This window comes from Narcine bancroftii, chromosome 2 (assembly GCF_036971445.1).
Source record: "Narcine bancroftii isolate sNarBan1 chromosome 2, sNarBan1.hap1, whole genome shotgun sequence".
Classification (NCBI taxonomy): Eukaryota; Metazoa; Chordata; class Chondrichthyes; order Torpediniformes; family Narcinidae; genus Narcine; species Narcine bancroftii.
The window spans coordinates 103,531,418-103,549,911 of NC_091470.1; the positions used below are offsets into that span (position 1 = coordinate 103,531,418).

The 18,494-nt window shown below is 41.7% G+C and overlaps 1 protein-coding gene across 6 annotated transcripts in view; it reads left to right on the top strand.

Moving 5' to 3' along the window:
• LOC138754049 (FHF complex subunit HOOK interacting protein 2A-like) overlaps nt 1-18,494 on the top strand; it is a 103,134-nt gene that overhangs the window by 82,025 nt on the left and 2,615 nt on the right. For all 6 annotated transcript variants that reach the window (XM_069917789.1, XM_069917793.1, XM_069917790.1 and 3 more), the window contains 4 exons: nt 9,165-9,255; nt 12,476-12,619; nt 15,574-15,714; nt 18,162-18,262. In XM_069917789.1, the coding sequence (XP_069773890.1) occupies nt 9,165-9,255; nt 12,476-12,619; nt 15,574-15,714; nt 18,162-18,262 (477 nt within the window). The remainder of the gene's footprint in view (nt 1-9,164; nt 9,256-12,475; nt 12,620-15,573; nt 15,715-18,161; nt 18,263-18,494) is intronic.

Genomic DNA, 18,494 nt, shown 5'->3' on the forward strand with positions numbered 1-18,494 from the left:
TAAATCTTTCCCTCCTCATCTTAAACCTCTGACCTTTGTTTACTCATTTGCTTGCACTGGGCAAAAGGCTCCCTGCATTTACCCACTCTATTCCTCTCATGCTTCCATGTACCTTCATGAAATTAAGGGCGACGTGGTTAGCGTAGTAGTTAGAATCACACTGTAACAGAGTTAGCGACCGGGATTTGAAGCCAGCGCTTTCCCTGTCAGTTTCCTCCAGGTGCTCTGGTTTCCTCCCACCCTTCAAAAATGTACCAGGGTTGCAGGTTAATTGGGTGGCACGGGCTTGTGGAGTGGAAGGTCCTGTTACCATTGTTACGAGTCCAGAGGACCCCAAAACCCAGCAGCAATAGATATGCACCACGACAAATAGTTACTTTTTTTAAATTTTTTTATTTTTCACACCATAAACCACATTAACCATGATACATACTTTTTCCTTTTCAAATATATACAGTGCCATTTTCTCCCCCCTCCTCCCTCCTCCCATCCCACCCTCCCTACCTCCCCCCTCCCGTCCATTTAAAGTACAAAATCTAGGATACATTAAACCAGTCAAACAATGTTGTCATTCAATAAAAATAAACAAGAAATTCCACTGAGTCAATTCTTTTAATTTCCTTCTCCTTTCGTTAATTTAGGTAGTGAATGTCCCCGGTAGGTTTTCGCTATTGTGTTTCATGTAAGGCTCCCATATTTGTTCAAATATTTCAATATTATTTCTTAAACTATATGTTATTTTTTCTAATGGAATACATTTATTCATTTCTATATACCATTGTCGTATTTTCAAATTATCTTCCGATTTCCAGGTTGACATAATACATTTTTTTGCTACGGCTAGAGCTATCTTAACAAATCTTTTTTGTGCATCCTCCAAATCAATTCCAAATTCTTTGTTTTTTATGTTACTTAGGAGGAAGATCTCTGGATTCTTTGGTATATTGTTTTCTGTAATTTTATTTAATATTTGGTTTAGATCTTCCCAAAATTTTTCTACTTTCTCACATGTCCAGATTGCATGAATTGTTGTTCCCATTTCTTTTTTACATCGAAAACATCTATCAGATACTGTCGGGTCCCATTTATTTAACTTTTGAGGTGTAATGTATAGTCTGTGTATCCAGCTATATTGTATCATACGTAACCTCGTATTTATTGTATTTCTCATCATTCCAGAACATAACTTCTCCCATGTTTCCTTTTTTATCTTTATATTTAAATCTTGTTCCCATTTTTGTTTAGTTTTACCATTTGTTTCCTCATTCTCCTTTTCTTGCAGTTTAATATACATATTTGTTATAAATCTTTTGATTATCATTGTATCTGTAATCACATATTCAAAGTTACTTCCCTCTGGTAACCTCAGACTGCTTCCTAATTTGTCCTTCAAATAGGATCTCAATTGGTATTATGCCAGCACTGTATCTTGAGTTACATTGTATTTATCTTTCATTTGTTCAAAGGATAAGAATCTATTTCCTGAAAAACAATTTTCTATTCTTTTGATCCCTTTTTTCTCCCATTCTCTAAAGGAAAGGTTATCTATTGTAAAAGGGAGTAACTTGTTTTGCGTCAATATTAGTTTTGGTAATTGATAATTTGTTTTATTTCTTTCTACATGAATCTTCTTCCAAATATTGAGTAGATGATGTAATACTGTACCAATTTTTCATCCCATTTATATAATATGTGTTCAGGTATCTTTTCCCCTATTTTATCTAATTCTAATCTGGTCCAATCTGGCTTTTCCCTTGTTTGATAAAAATCTGATAGGTATCTTAATTGTGCGGCTCTATAATAATTTTTAAAGTTTGGCAATTGTAAGCCTCCTTGTTTATACCATTCTGTTAATTTATCTAGTGCTATCCTCGGTTTCCCCCCTTTCCATAAAAATTTCCTTATTGTTTTCTTTAACTCTTTGAAGAATTTCTCTGTCAGGTGTATTGGCAATGCCTGAAATAGGTATAATATCCTTGGAAAAATGTTCATTTTAATACAGTTTATCCTTCCTATTAGTGTTAGTGGTAAATCTTTCCAATGCTCTAAATCGTCCTGTAATTTTTTCATTAGTGGATAATAATTGAGTTTATATAGTTGGCCGAGATTTTTATTTATTTGTATACCTAGGTATCTTATTGCTTGCATTTGCCATCTAAATGGTGATTCCTTCTTAAATTTTGAGAAATCCGCATTATTCATAGGCATTGCTTCACTTTTATTTACGTTGATCTTGTAACCCAACACTTCTCCATATTCCTTCAATTTCTTATATAATTCTTTTATTGATAGTTCTGGTTCTGTTAAGTATACTATAACATCATCCGCAAATAAACTGATTTTATATTCCTTGTCTTTTATTTTTATCCCTTTTATATTATTTTCTGTTCTTATCAATTCTGCTAGTGGTTCTATAGCTAACGCGAACAATAAAGGTGATAGTGGGCATCCCTGCCATGTTGACCTGCTTAAGTTAAATTGCTTTGATACATATCCATTTACTGTCACTTTCGCCAACGGTCCCTTATATAATGCTTTAATCCAATTAATATACTTCTCTGGTAAACTGAATTTTTGCAATACTTTGAATAAATAATTCCATTCTACTCTGTCAAAGGCCTTCTCTGCGTCTAAAGCAACTGCTACTGTTGGTGCTTTACTCCCTTCTACTACATGAATTAAGTTAATAAATTTACAAATATTGTCTGTTGTGCGTCTTTTTTTAATAAATCCAGTTTGGTCTAGATTTACCATTTTCGGTACATACTCTGCTAATCTGTTTGCTAATAGTTTAGCTATTATCTTATAATCTGTGTTAAGTAAAGATATTGGTCTATATGACGCTGGTGTGAGTGGATCTTTCCCTTGCTTTAGTATTACTGTAATTATTGCTGTTTTACATGAATCTGGTAAGCTTTGTGTTTTATCAATCTGGTTGATGACTTCCAGGAGGGGAGGAATTAATAAATCTTTAAATGTTTTATAGAATTCTATTGGGAATCCATCCTCTCCTGGTGTCTTATTATTTGGTAATTTTTTTATTATCTCTTGCATTTCTACTATTCCAAATGGTTCTGTTAATTTATTTTGTTCCTCTATTTGTAGTTTTGGTAGTTCAATTTTAGTTAGAAATTCATCTATTTTCCCTTCTTTCCCTTCGTTTTCAGTTTGGTATAATTGTTCATAGAATTCTCTAAAGTTTTCCTTGATCTCTTTTGGATTATCTGTGATTGTTTGTCTTTTTTCCTTGATGCCAATACCATTTTCTTAGCTTGTTCTGTCTTAAGCTGCCATGCTAGAATTTTGTGCGTTTTTTCCCCTAGTTCATAATATTTCTGTTTTGTCTTCATTATATTCTTCTCCACCTTATATGTTTGTAGTGTTTCATATTTTAATTTTTTATCTGCCAATTCTCTTCTTTTAGTTGTATCTTCCTTCATTGCTAATTCTTTTTCTATATTTACTATTTCCTTTTCCAACTGCTCTGTTTCCTGATTATAGTCCTTCTTCATCTTGGTTACATAACTTATTATTTGCCCTCTAATGAACGCTTTCATTGCATCCCATAGTATAAACTTATCTTTCACTGATTCCGTATTTATTTCAAAATACATTTTAATTTGTCTTTCAATAAATTCTCTAAAATCCTGCCTTTTACGTAACATGGAGTTTAATCTCTATCTATACATTCTTGGAGGGATGTCCTCTAACTTTATTGTCAATATTAAGGGTGAATGGTCCGATAATATTCTAGCTTTATATTCTGTTTTTCTTACTCTATCTTGCATACGAGCTGATAACAAAAATAGGTCTATTCTTGAGTATGTTTTATGTCTAGCCGAGTAATATGAATATTCCTTTTCCTTTGGGTGCTGTTTCCTCCATATATCCAAAAGTTGCATTTCTTCCATCGATTTAATTATAAATTTGGTTAGTTTGTTCTTTCTGTTAATTTTTTTCCCAGTTTTGTCCATATTTGAATCCAAATTCAGGTTGAAATCCCCTCCTATTAATATGTTCCCTTGCATATCTGCTATCTTCAAAAAAAATATCTTGCATAAACTTTTGATCTTCTTCGTTAGGTGAATATACATTGAGTAGATTCCAAAACTCCGAATATATCTGACATTTTATCATTACATATCTCCCTGCTGGATCTATTATTTCCTCTTCTATTTTAATTGGCACATTTTTCCTAATTAATATAGCTACTCCTCTTGCTTTTGAATTATATGACGCTGCTGTTACGTGTCCTACCAAATCTCCCTTTAATTTCTTGTGCTCCAATTCAGTTAAATGTGTTTCTTGCACAAATGCTATATCAATTTTTTCTTTTTTCAGTAAATTTAGCAGTTTCTTCCTTTTAATTTGGTTATGTATTCCGTTAATATTTAAAGTCATATAGTTCAGTGTAGCCATTTTATACTTTGTTTATCTTCCCTTTCCGTTTCTCCATCATTATCTTTCCTTCTTATCCATTTCTGCTTTCTTGTTTTGAACACTTTATAAGACAACATTTCTAAAACATCAAACATTTTCCCTATTCTCCTATTTAAAACTTCTTTAACCCCAATCTCCCCTCCCCCTCCTGAGTTGTCCTTTATCCCTTGTCGGACAACCACATCTCCCCTCTCCATTTGGATTTGCGAATTCACTCGCAAACGTCAGCTGATTTTGCAGTGACCGTAACTCCTCCCCACCCAGCCCCCCCCAGAAAAGATTTCAATTTTCATATGTAACAAAGGTCATTCTTAATTCTCTCCTTATTCCCTCTATTCCATTTCCCTCACTTATTAATTCTTGTCTATACTCTATATATTTTCCTCTAAATATGGATCCATTCATGTATGCACACTATATATATACACACATATACCCCTTTACACACATACATATAGATCGTGGTCATTTTTACTCTTATTACATGTCTTCATCTCTCTGCTTGTTTTGTAGTTGTTCTGCAAATTTCCTTGCTTCCTCTGGATCCGAGAATAGACTGTTTTGTTGCCCTGGAATAATTATTTTAAGTACCGCTGGGTACCTTAACATAAATTTATACCCTTTCTTCCATAAAATCGCCTTTGCTGTATTGAACTGCTTTCTCTTCTTCAGGAGTTCAAAACTTATATCTGGATAAATAAAAATTTTTTGCCCTTTGTACTCCAGTGGCTTGTTGTCCTCTCTTACTTTCTCCATTGTTTTCTCCAGTACCTTTTCTCTTGTAGTATATCTTAGGAATTTTACTAAAATGGATCTTGGCTTTTGTTGTGGTTGTGGTTTAAAGGCTAATGCTCTATGTGCCCTTTCTATTTCCATTTCTTGCTGTAGTTCTGGACATCCTAAGATCCTGGGGATCCAATCTTTTATAAACTCTCTCATATTCTTGCCTTCTTCATCTTCCTTAAGGCCCACTATCTTTATATTATTTCTTCTGTTATAATTTTCCATTATATCTATTTTCTGAGCTAACAGCTCTTGTGTCTCTTTAACTTTTTTATTAGATTCCTCTAATTTCTTTTTTAAGTCCTCTACCTCCATTTCTACTGCTGCTTCTCGTTCTTCCACCTTGTCCATTCTTTTTCCCATTTCTGATAAGGTCATATCTATTTTATTCACTTTCTCTTCTGTACTGTTTATTCTTCTTCTTAAATCACTAAATTCTTGTGCTTGCCATTCTTTAAATGAATCCATGTATTCTTTAATAAGAGAAAGTATATCCTTTATCTTGCCTTTCCCTTCTTCTTCCATTTCACTGTACTCTTCCTCTTCCTCTTCTTCTTCCTCTGGGTTGGCCATCTGTTGTTTCTTTGTTTTCTTTTTCTTCTCTTCTTTCTTGTTTTCGTTGTCTTCTATGTTCTCCTCTTGCTGCTGCTGTTGTGTAGCTGTCATTGCCGGCTGTGGAGATCGACTCCCCAGCTGGTCGCCCCTCCCGTCGGTGTGTTTTTTTGCATGTGCATCACGCACTTTTACTCGGCTCAGCGAGCCATTTTTGTAGTCCACTTTCTACCGACCTGAGGGAGCGGGTTTCTCTCTCCACCGCGGGCCTCTTCGAACAGGTAAGGCCTTCTCCTTCTTCTTCCGTTGTCTTCTCTTCTTCTCTTCTTACCGTTGGTTTCGATTTTTCTTTTTTCACTTTACTTTAATTTTTATTTTTGTGCCTTTGTGCTTTCCTTTATTTTTTTCAACTTTTCTGGAGAGGGCTGGAGTTCACCGTCCGGCCACTACTCCATCACGTGACTTCCCCCTGACAAAGAGTTACTTAAACAAAAGTTGCTTTTAATTATCTTTGAACATGAAAATAGGATCAAACTTTAACTTATCTCTATTGACTCACTTAACCTACTTAACCCCCTTCTAATTCTAAGCGCACGTGCATGTAAGTTCAGCAAAGTTCTTTGGTTCACAGTCCAATCTCACTGGTTGCAGGCAATTCTTGTACTGTGCACAGAAGTTTACCAGGCTTTGGGGCTTAACAGGTAAATGGTTGCCACTCCGGTGTCTTGCTGACGAAACTTGCCCCCTTCAGGGTTCTCTTTCTTTCAGATCACCACAAAGTTCCTTTCTGTTTCACCTAATCCAAGGGAAACCCCGGACAGCCAGTCCTCTCCTTTGACCAGGCCGTCTTCCAGAACTTGCCAGCTTGACCCTCTAAAAGCGATGTCTGTGTCTCTCCTCTCTCACTCCCTCCACTCTGAGAGCAAAGCCTCTTTTTTTTCTGCTCTCTGCCTGCAAAGATCACATGACCTTCTAGACAGTAAATGTTCTCTTCCAGACAATGCTGCTACTGCCTGTTGTTACATTTGTTGCCTTTTGCAAATGACACTCCATTATGAGTCTGAACACACTTTCAAACACTCTTGCAAAAATTCTGTGTTTTAAAGAGTTTTTGTGTGACCTGCTCTAACAAACCTTGCCCAATTTATCTCCCAAACACCTCTTGTAGTGTTTCTGTCGCACCATGCTGTATGTCTAAATTTAAAAAAATATCCTCCTGCGCACCAAGCCCTAACCTGCTTGACCTCTCCCTTTAGGCACTTTCAGGTGGCCAATTGCCCTGCTTGTAAAGCCACATAATTTGGCAATATGCAGATGTTGGGAGGCCACATGAATGTGCAGGAGGCACCTGCAAGGCGAACTTTGTAACTTTGTAACCCTCCTCCGAGAGGAGGAGTCTCCCCAGCAATCTGAATACAGCCACCTGAAAGCGGCTGCATTCAGGATGACAGTCAGCTGGCTAGCGCCTGACAGCTCCTCTCCCAGCTGCCCCTTCCCCTGACGCAGGACGACGAGGCAGGGGTAGCTGGCTGGGCTGTCAGCGCGGTGACTGCAGGGCTAGAGCGATAACCAGGGGAGAAGGGGGCTGGAGCAGCCAATGGGGGAGAAGGGGACTAGAGAGGCTGGCGGGGGAGAAGAGGGCTGGCCAAAACAATGCCGGTACCCGACACAAGCACCATACTCCCCCGCCGGCTGCTCCAGCCCCCTTTTTTCCCCACCGGCTGTTCCAGCCCCCTTCTCCCCCGCCGGCCGCTCCAGCCCCCTTCTCCCCCGCTGACCACTCTAGCCCCCTTCTCCCCCGCCAGCTGCTCCAGCCCCCTTCTTCCTTGCTGGCCGCTCCAGCCCCCTTCTCCCCTGCCAGCCGCTCCAGCCCTCTTCTCTTCCGCCGGTTGCTGCAGCCCCCTTCCCCCCCGCCGGCTGCTCCAGCCCACACCCCCCCTGCTGGCTGCTCCAGCCCCCGTAATCACCCGCAAGCCGCTCCAGCCCCCTTCTCCCCTACCGGCTGCTCCAGACCCCTTCTCCCCCGCCGGTGGGCAGAGCGATCAGTGTGAGGACATTCCACGTGGGATGTCCCCGCGCTGATAGCACGCACTGGCTGTCCCAGCCTAACTTAACAGCCCAAGGGACAGGAGTTGGAGTGCGCTCAGATGCACATCCCAGTGCAGCTGTCCCTTCAGGTGGCCAGCGCTGTGCTTTTAGCGCTGCCACCTGAACGGCAAGTCAAAGGGCTACATCCTCTTCTTCAGGCACATTCTTAACGGAGAATCCACCTGAAGAAGCCTATGACTCAGGGCCCAAATCCTGGCAACATCCTTGTAAATCTTCTCCGCATCCTCTCCAGCTCGTCAACATCTTTCCTGTAGCATGGTGACCAGAACTGGACACAATACTCCAAATGGGGCCTCACCACCCAACCTCCTGTGACACCACTTTCAAGGTACTATGTTCCTTTATTCCTCGATCCCTGCACTCTACAGCACTTCCAAGATCCCTACTGTTCACTGCATCAGTTCTATTTATGTTCAACTTCCCAAGTTGCAGCACCACACGTTTCTCTGATAGACCCCGACTTACTACGTCCCGACTTGCGATGTTTCAAAGATACAACAGTCAGAATCAGGTACTCTCAGTTTCAAGTTACGATGTTTCCCCACACTCGCGACATGCAGCTCAGCTTTATAATTTTTTTTTCAGTTTAATTTGTGCCGTATAATAGTTTTTCAGTGTTTAAATTACATTTAAATAAAGGTTAGAGGGCGCTATTATTTCAACTTAAGACACGAGTCCCCGAACTTGAACCCGAAAGGGGTCTACCTGTATTACAATTTCAGCAACCATTCCTCCGCCCCCTTCCCAATTGATCAAGATCCTGCTGAGATCTTTGACAACCATCCTCGCTATCTACAATACCAGACACTTTAGTGCCACCCGCAAACTTGCCAATTATGCCATGCATGCTTCCATCTAAATTACCGACAAACAGCACCGCACCTTGACACACACCACTAGTCACCGGCCTCCAACCCAATAAACAACCTTCCACCTTCACCCTCTGATATCTTCCATTAGGCCAATTTTCTATCCCAGACCTGAATCGTTGGTAATATATTTTTGCCTCCAGGGGACACTGTTCCTCCAGCATTTCTGTTTTTACCACTCTCTCTCAGGTTCAGTTTGTTAATTTTAAAGATAAAGATTCTATTATTGTCATGTAATACTACATTTAGAATGTAACAGAAATAAGTGCAGCTGAAGTTATTGCCTGTATTCTGCCTTCGTTTTCTTTCACTGATGTGCCCTGGCATCCTGAAAGGTGCCCAGAAGTTTCTGAGTATGTGCAAGTCTCCTTTAACATCTCAAAAGCTTTGGCTTCTTTGGATTTGTTATAGCTTTCTCTGCCTTGTTCCTGACGCAGTGAAGACATCACACCTCGTGGCTGGCTCTAGCGACGACACCTATCTCCTGGATGCTCATCGACTGGTGAGACCACTGTCCAGATGTATTGATCTCTGATTGAGTGAATGATGCTTCCTGAAACCCTGCATTCCATGAGTTGATCCTGGATACGACCAATCAGGATACTGGGTCTATTGACGTCATCTGTTGGCCGAAGCACTCCAGTCATCAACTCCTCCAGGATTTCTGAACCACCATTTAGTGCCCCTCCACGAGGCCTTGTGCAACCTCCCAGCCCATGGCCACCTTGCCTCAATGATTCAAATGCCAGAGACCTTTTAATGAAAGGCAACACTCCCCATCTCTCTTCCTGCCTATAGCAGCTGGAATATTTGAAGTGCTCACCTGCCCCTCTCAGCCATGTTTCTATTATGGCCAATATATCCCTGCCTCCCGAGCCAGTCCTCACCCTGGGTTCATCTGCAGTTAAACCCTTCAGTCTCCTCCCATGTATCCTGTCGACTAACACTGCTCTGTACTAACCACCCCAGCTGCCAAACTTCTCATCTGCTCCATCCCTGCTGTGGGACTCACTTCCCAACTAGCTTCAACCCTCTTGAGTCGCACTAATAAATCTCCCTCCCTGGGCATCAGTCCCCCTCTAGTTTTCTAGAGATCTCAGTGATCCCAGAACTTGAATCCCTGTGCCCTGCACACATTTCTCGGCCATGCACATCTCCGGTCTGTTTGTCTATTCCTAACCTCACAAGGGCACTGGGAGTGATCCAAAGATCACCGTGGAAACAGGCCCTTCGGCTCAACTTTCCCACGCTGTCCAAAATATCTTACCCACTCTAGTCCCACCTTGCGTGTGTTTGGCCCATCTCCCAACCCATCCTATCCATGATTCGATTTAATTTTTTTCTTAAATATTGCAGAAGTAGCTGCCTCATCCACCCCCTCCAGAGCCCTTCTGTGTAAAAGAAATTACCCCTCAGGTTTAAAGTGAGGGTGAAGACATTTAACAGGAACCCATGTCCTCGGGTTATCGATTCTCTTACTCTGGGCAAAAGACTCTCTGATGTTGTACTCCTCTGTCAGATCACCCCCTCATTCTCCTGAGCTCCAAGGAATAAGCCCCACCTGTTCAACCTCCCCCTGAATTTCAAGCCCCAGAGTACTGGCAACATCCTCGTAAATATTCTCCTGTTTGACAACATCTTTCCCTTAGTATGCTGACCAAGTCTGAACAGAATACTCCAATGTCTTAAACTTCAAAATGACATCCCAACTCTGCTCAGTACTCTGACTGATGAAGACCAATGTGCTGAAAGCTTCTTTTGATCTCTCCATCTACCCGTGTCTCTATTTTCAAGGTACAGCACTGGATCCCACTCTACAACACTCCCCAGTTCCCTACCATTCGCTATGCAGGACCCATTGATGACAGACCACCCCAAAATGCATCACCTCACACTTCTCTGTATTAAATTCCATCAGCTATTCCTCTGCCGACCTGCCCAACCGATCAAGATCCTTTGGCAACCGTCTTCACTATCTACAATATCAGACAAGTCAGTGTCATCTGAAATCTTGCTGATTGTGTCAAGTATGTTTTTATCTAAACCATTGATTTAAATATATATGAACAACAATGGGCCCAGCACCGAACCCTGTGGCACACCACTACTCACAACCTTCCACCGTCACCCTCTGCTTTCTTTCACGAAGCCAATTTTCTATCCATTCTGTCATCTTATCTTGGATCCCATGCGATCTAACTTTCCAGAGCAGCCTACTGTACAGAACCTTACCGAATGCCTGGCTGATATCCATACATACCACGTCTACAGCTCTGCCCTCATCAACCATCTTGATCACATCTCAATCAGATTTGTGAAACATGACGTCCCAGTTACATGCTGGCCATCCCTAATCAGCCCTCCTCTCTTCAAGTGCATATATATCTCCCTCAGAATGCTCTCCTGTAACTTACTGATTACTGATGTTTGGCTCACTAGCCTGTAGTTCCCAGCCTTTTGCCACCCTTCATTCTTCCTGCACCTTACCTCCACTTAATGATGACTCAGCCAGGGGCACCTGCAATTTCCTCTCCAGCTTCCCACAGTGTCCTTAGATATATCTGATCAGGCCCAGGAGACTTATCTACGTAACATATCAGGAGCTTTAGCACCTCCTCGTGTAATACTAACTGATGTCCTGACACTGCCCTTGACTGCTTTCTCTAGCCCTCGTGTCTTTCTCTACAGTAAAAATCTTGTTTCAGACTACCTAAATCCACTCCACGGCACCTCATCCTTTTCCCCACTTGGGCCACTGAATCCAACGTGCATAATGACCTCTGTCTACTTCCCCACCTCTTTGAGAATGTTCTGCAACCACTCAGAGACATCTTGACCCAACCCTGACCCTCCAACACTCTTATCTTGTAAGAGTGTTCCACAATCCTGGGCTCTCTGTGGTCCTGCGTTCCACATTCCTAGACTCTGTGGTACTCTGTTCCACAACCTTAGTTCCATGTGGTACTTTGTTCCACAGCCCTGGGCTCTCTGTGGTACTGTGTTTCACAGCCCTGAGATCCATGTGGTACTGTGTTCCACAGTTCTGGGCTCTCTGTGGTACAGTGTTCCACTCTTGGCTCTCTGTGGTACTGTGTTCCACAGTCTTGGCTCTTTCTGGTACTGTGTTTCACAGCCCTGAGATCCATGTGGTACTGTGTTCCACAGTTCTGGGCTCTCTGTGGTACTGTGTTTCACAGCCATGAGATCCATGTGGTACTGTGTTCCACAATCCTTGGATCTCTGTGGTCCTGTGCTCCACAGTCCTAGATTCTGTGGTACTATGTTCCACAACTTTAGTTCTATGTGGTACTTTGTTCCACACCCCTGGGCTTTCTGTGGTACTGTGTTTCACAGCCCTGAGATCCATGTGGTACTGTGTTCCACTTCTGGGCTCTCTGTGGTACTGTGTTCCACAGTCTCGGCTCTCTGTGGTACTGTGTTCCACAGTCTCGGCTCTTTGTGGTACTGTGTTCCACAGTCTCGGCTCTTTGTGGTACTGTGTTCCACAGTCTCGGCTCTTTGTGGTACTGTGTTCCACAGTCTTGGGCTCTCTGTGGTACTGTGTTTCACAGCCCCGAGATCCATGTGGTACTGTGTTTCACAGCCCCGAGATCCATGTGGTACTGTGTTCCACAGCCCCAGGCTCCTTCTGGTACAGTGTGCAGAGCCCTTACTGCATGGCTGACATTGTCAATAGATCCTTGCTGACTTGTGCTCTGCAGTTCCAGGAATGCTGTTCCAAAGTGCGAGCTTGGAATTGGCCACGCAGCTCCAACGCTGCAGAGAACTGCTGTTCAGCGGCTACCTTTTACGAAGGGGACTTCCTGAAAACCCTGTTTGACAGAATGGCACAGATTCTGCACCAGGTAAGTGCAGAAACTTCTATCAGTGAAGGTTTTATTTTCTGAGGACAGTTGAGTGAGAAAGTATTCCCGCCTCTGACTAAATGCAGCATGTCAGGCCTCATTACAAATCTCCAGAGAGTAGAATATGCATGATCACATTGGAGCACATAAAGTTCTTCAGGGAATTGAGAAGGTGAATAGTGTTACAAGCCCAAAGGACCCCAAAACCCAGTAGCAATAGACATTCACCAAGACAAGTAGTTTTTAAAACAAAAGTTATTTTTAATCAACTTCAAACATGAAAATAGAATCAAACTTTAACTTATCTCTATACTTACACTAACCCAAATTAACCCCCTTCTAATTCTAAGCGCACGTGTATGTAACGTGTGTGTGAATTTATGAAAAGTTCCTTGGTTCACAGTTCAATCTCACTTCTTCCAAGTTCTCTGGATGCAGGCAATTCTTATACTGTGCACAGAATTGAACATGTATAAAGTTCACCAGGCTTTGATGCTCAAAAAGTAAATGTTTACCACTCAGGGAGGTTCCTGTAGGGTTTGCAGAGAGAAATATTTGTTGTTCCAGGATTTCCACAACTGAGATACCAGCATTAGTCACCTCAAGGTCTCGCTGATTAAACTTGCCCCATCAGGGCTTTCCAGATGGTAACTTCTTCCTCTAGGCCACCACAAAGCTCCTCTCTGTTCCTCTTATTCCAAGAGAAGTATCAGTCAGATAACACTTCCAGCCATCCACTGCTTTGGAACTTTTCATCAGTTCTTCCTGGATTGCACTGTTCAGTGTCCCACACATGCTGACTGAGAGAGTTTGTCCTCTCTCTTTTTCGCTCTCTCTTCAACTGAAACTTCCAGAAAAAGCGTGTGACTCATGTGACTTGCAAAACCCCCACTATCTCCAGCAAAAAAACAGGAGTTGCTCCTTCTGCTCAAGTTGTTATCCTAAGTATAAACAAAACCCTTTCATGAGCCATTAGCACCTAGTGGTGAAATAACTGATCCTGCAATGTGAATTCTTCAGTCTTTCAAATAAGATCTGTTTAAAAAATGTGTGTATACTCTAAATCTTACAAATTCCCCAAAATATTATAGTTATTACAATAGCAACACTTCTCCCGGCTCAGAATCGTGATCTATTCTGAGACAGATGATGAAAGCTCCTCCCACAGAACTGTGAATGTTTGCAATTGTCTATCTCAGGCCGGGAATACTTACAGGAGGGGTGGTTCACATTTACATTTATCGTCAGAGTACATATAAACCTGAGATTATTTTTTCTGCGGCCAGGTAATTACCACTTAAAGTTAGTGCAAAAACTGTGCTCAAGAAAATGTAAATAAATGAAGAAATGTAAACAAACTGTGCAATACAGAGAGAAGAAATCAATAAAGTGCAAGAGTCCTTAAATGAGTCCCTGATTGAATTTGTCAGTGAGGAGTCTGATGGTGGAGGGGGAGCAGCTGTTCCTGAACCTGCTGGTGTGAATCTTGTTCCTTGACGCTCGCTGCTGTTCTCTGACGGGAGCGTTCCCCGTAGATGTTCTCGATGGTGGGGAGGGTTTTGCCTGTGATGTCCTGGGCTGTGTCCACTACCTTATGCAGGGCGTTCTGCTCAGGGGTATTGGTGATCCCATACATTGATGTATATGTTATTGACAATCTCCACTGTTTTGATCAGAGGGTTAATTAATAATTTGTTTGTTCAATCAATTAAGTGATAAGAATAAAGCCCTGGGTACCCAGCACCTATGTGGATTGGTAGATGCCGGATAAGTGTATTTTTCAGTTGCTTGAGGCTTGCTCTTACAACACGTAACTAGTATGCCTGCAATAAGAATAGACTGTTTAATAGGCAAAAATAGTTTCACTGAACAAACTTCACATGCATGAATAAATAAAGCATTTTACTTTATTTTCAGTCACATTCTTTGAAAACATTTAACCATTGCTGCAACTGCAGGTTCCTCCCCTTCACGACGCTGCCCGAAAGACGAACAATAACATTACAGATAATTAACCTACCCCCCCCCCCCACACCTCTCCAAAAGTTTACAGATAAACCTTCTGATTGGGTGACTCTTACTAAGCAAGTATAAGGAGACACTTTAAGGCGATTGGCATCAACCAGCTTTTCAAGCTGGGCGACGCCATTGCTGTTTCACACAGCTTTATTCAAACAGCTGCTACGAGCAAAGCACGACCAAGGCTGAATATTTACTCCCATCTTCACCAAAGGTTTATGCGTAACTTCAGAAAGCATTTATTTTACAATTTTAAACTCACATATTTTTACTGATTATTTTATTATTTTTTTCCTCAATTTTTATTTTCCCGGATGCTTGAGGCCATTCAAAGGCAAGGAGAACCGCTCCTCAGAATGATATTAAAGGGCGGGTGATGGGATGGAGGTTCCGTGGAAAGCTTTTTAGAGTGTGAGGCCTTGATGGAAATGATGTCAGTAATTCTGAACTGAACCTTTGGTGGAACATTGATTCTCTACTGTATTTAGATGAAAGTGAAATCATTGGATAAATGCTGAGCAAACTTGTGTACTCTGGACCAGCCATTCTCAACCTTTTTTTCCAGCTATGGCCAGCCTTTGGACTCTGCTCGAAGTTCATGGATCCCCTTCCTTGTGAAGCGGTTGGTTTCTTCCACACTTCTGTCATACTGACGACATAGAAATTCGTTGTGGTTCCCTGTTGAGAATGGCTGCTCTATACTCAAGGATCAAGGTGGTCAACCTTTTAATTTATACATACAGTATGATAACGGGCCACTTTCGCCCATGAGTCTGTACTGGAGTTGTGGGTTAATTGGGCGCACGGACTCATGGGCTGAAAAGGCCTGTTACCATGCTGTACGTTTAAATCAAAAATGAAAAGGTTGGCCACCCCTGCTCTAGGTGATCTCCAATTTCAGCAGAAATTGAACAGCCTAATAATTTGTCTTTCAGCCTTATGAATTGAATTTGCAGATGACATCTGTGATTTCAAAACTTGCACTCTTCCCTCATCCCCATCTCCACGAGTACTTGCTGGACCCGTATGTGAACCTTGTCACCGGCTGCAGGTCTCTCTTCTCCGTCATTGTTCGAGTGAGTATTCACATGGCACAACTAAAGTGAAGGTTGATTAGGATGTGATCTTGTTTCCAGGAGCAGGATGGTTTAGGCTGATGTCATGCACATAAATACAATGTACAGAAGAAGTGAAAATTCCTTCCTTCTGGCCATCCATCCCATAGGATGATGATGGTTCCTTTCAGTCAGTTGGTGGGGTTTGATTTGAGGATACCCCACTCCTCAGAAAGGAGCAGCTTGTGTGTGAATGGATTTAGGTGAGTAGAGGTTGCACAGGTCCCAGACCCACCCTCTCGACATCCCCTCCCAGATCCAGTGGCATGGTGAGGTCCAAGACGGCTGGGGTAAGTTCTGTTGCAGTGAATGGCCAGATCCAGCTTCGATGCAAGGGATGCCCTTTCTGTGCTTCATGGCACGTGTTTGCTAGATGGCCATGACCCTAGGAGAGGGTTTGTCCACCCTTTGATAAAATATACCAACAATAACATATATATTAAACGAACACAATATGCCACAAGAGAAAAAGATAATAAATATAAACAGGCAGATAAATATTCATAACAGCAGTGCTGTAAAAATGTGATGTAACACCATTGCAGAGAGACCTATGGTCTCAGAATGGTTTATGGTTTAAGGTGGGTCAGGAAAATTCAAACACCTGAGAGCTGTTGGTAAAATATTGTTATTGAACTTTCTTGAACCATTTGACAAGGTCTCCCATGAAAGCCATGATGCGTGGGATCCAGGAAACCTTGGCTGCTTGGATTCGGAATTGGCTTGCCTGCAAAAGGCATAGGGTGGTAGTAGATGGAGCGTATTCTGCCAGGAAGTCAGTGACTGGTGGAGTGCCACGGGGATCTTCTGGGACTCCTGCTCTTGGTGATTTTTATAAATGACTTGGACAAAGAAGTGGAGGGGTGGGTTTTTGCATATGACACAAAGGTTGGAGGAATTAGTGTAGAAGGTTGTCGTGGGTTACAACAGGATATAGATAAGATAGAGAGTTGGGCGGAAAAGTCACAATTGGAGTTCAGTCTGGATAAGTGTGGAGATACACTTTGGAAGGTCAGATTTGAAAGTGGAGTACGTGGTTAATGGCAGAATCTTTTACAGTGTTGAGGAAAAGAGGAATCTTTGAGTCCAGGTCCATGAATCCCTCAAGGTTGCCACGCAAGTTGATAGTGTGGTTAAGAAGGCGTATGGTATACTGGCCTTCTATAGTGGGGGATTGAGTTTAAGAACCATGTTCTGGACTTGTCCTAGTCTAGAAAAATACTGGAGAGATTTTCCATATTTTATCAAAAATTTTCAATATAGATTCAACACCGAATCCTTCGGTGGCCATGTTTGGAACAATGGGAGGGAATGATTCTTCTTTGTACTCGGTTCAGGGTCACGCTATCTCTTTTGCCTCTCTTTTGGCAAGGCGTGCGATTTTACTTAAATGGAAGGTTGCGGGACCATTGTGTCCTGTTCGAATACGGAAGAGATTCGTGATTCAATTAATAATTCAGATATAAGATTCCAGATGTTATGGGGGTCATTTATGACTCACTATCTTACTTTATAATTTTAATCCATTGTAATTAAATTGTCCAACTCGTATCTTTTCCACATTCCTCATATTAACTTTTTTTTCTACCTTTGTTTTTCTTTTAATATATAATTATATATAGCATCTATATACACGGTTAGGTAATGGGCTTGAGTTTTTAATCCTCTAATATTTTCTATTTTTTTGTGTTATTAGTTTTCCCCCAAAAAATATCATTTAGGTTATGAATTATGGATATGATTTACAATTCATGTATGTTAGTGTTATACGGAATGCCTTATTAAGATTGTGTAACTTACCATATCATCTTATTGAATATACAATTTTTGTACAAGTTCTTTATTAAAATTAATAAAAATATTTTTTTAAAAAGAGCCATGAGGTAAAGTTGCAACCCTGTAAGACTCTACTTAAATGTCACTTGGAGTATTGTGTTTAGTTCTGGTCACCTCATTTCAGGAAGGATGTAGAAGCTTTAAAGAGGGTGCAGTGGAGATTTACCAGGATGTTGCCTGGATTAGAGAACGAGTCTCATGAGGCCAGGTTGACAGAGTTTGGGGCTTTTCTCTTTTGACCCACATAGGATAGAGGTAATATAAGGTTATGAGAGGCAGTGTAGGGGTGGTACGGATAGTGTAGGGGTGGTACAGATGGTGTAGGGAATGGTGCGGGTGGCTATTTCAAAGTCAGCGTCCTGGATTCAAATCTGCAGCTCTCTGTAGGGAGTTTGTACGTTCTCCCTGACTGTGTGGTTTTCCTCCCACCCTTCACAAAGTGTATGGGGGAGGGGGGGTTACAGATTAATTGGGATATTTGGGAGGCATGGGCTGATGGGCAAAAAGGGCCTCATGCACTGCTGCAGGTCTAAAATGTAAATTCTTCAGGGACACCTTTCTTTGTTTCTCAGGTAATCGGCGATCTCATGCAGAGGATACAGAGAATCCCGCAGTTTGATGCCAAATTACTGCTGGTCAGAAGGCAGCTCATGGGATTAGAACCAGAAAGCATGTAAGTTGGGTTGAATCATTGAATGTTGCTGTGCTCTATCAGAGGAATTGAGCGTTCACATTCTGCCGAATAGTTACATATGCGTCAGCTTTTGGATCTGCAATTCAATGCGAAATCAAACTCTTAAGTTGGGGAATTTAAATTCAGCACCATTGAATATTTTTAAAAACATTTTGGAAAGGCCTCTCCTTACATAGTCTAACGGACAAATGACTGCAGACTCGCAGCTGGG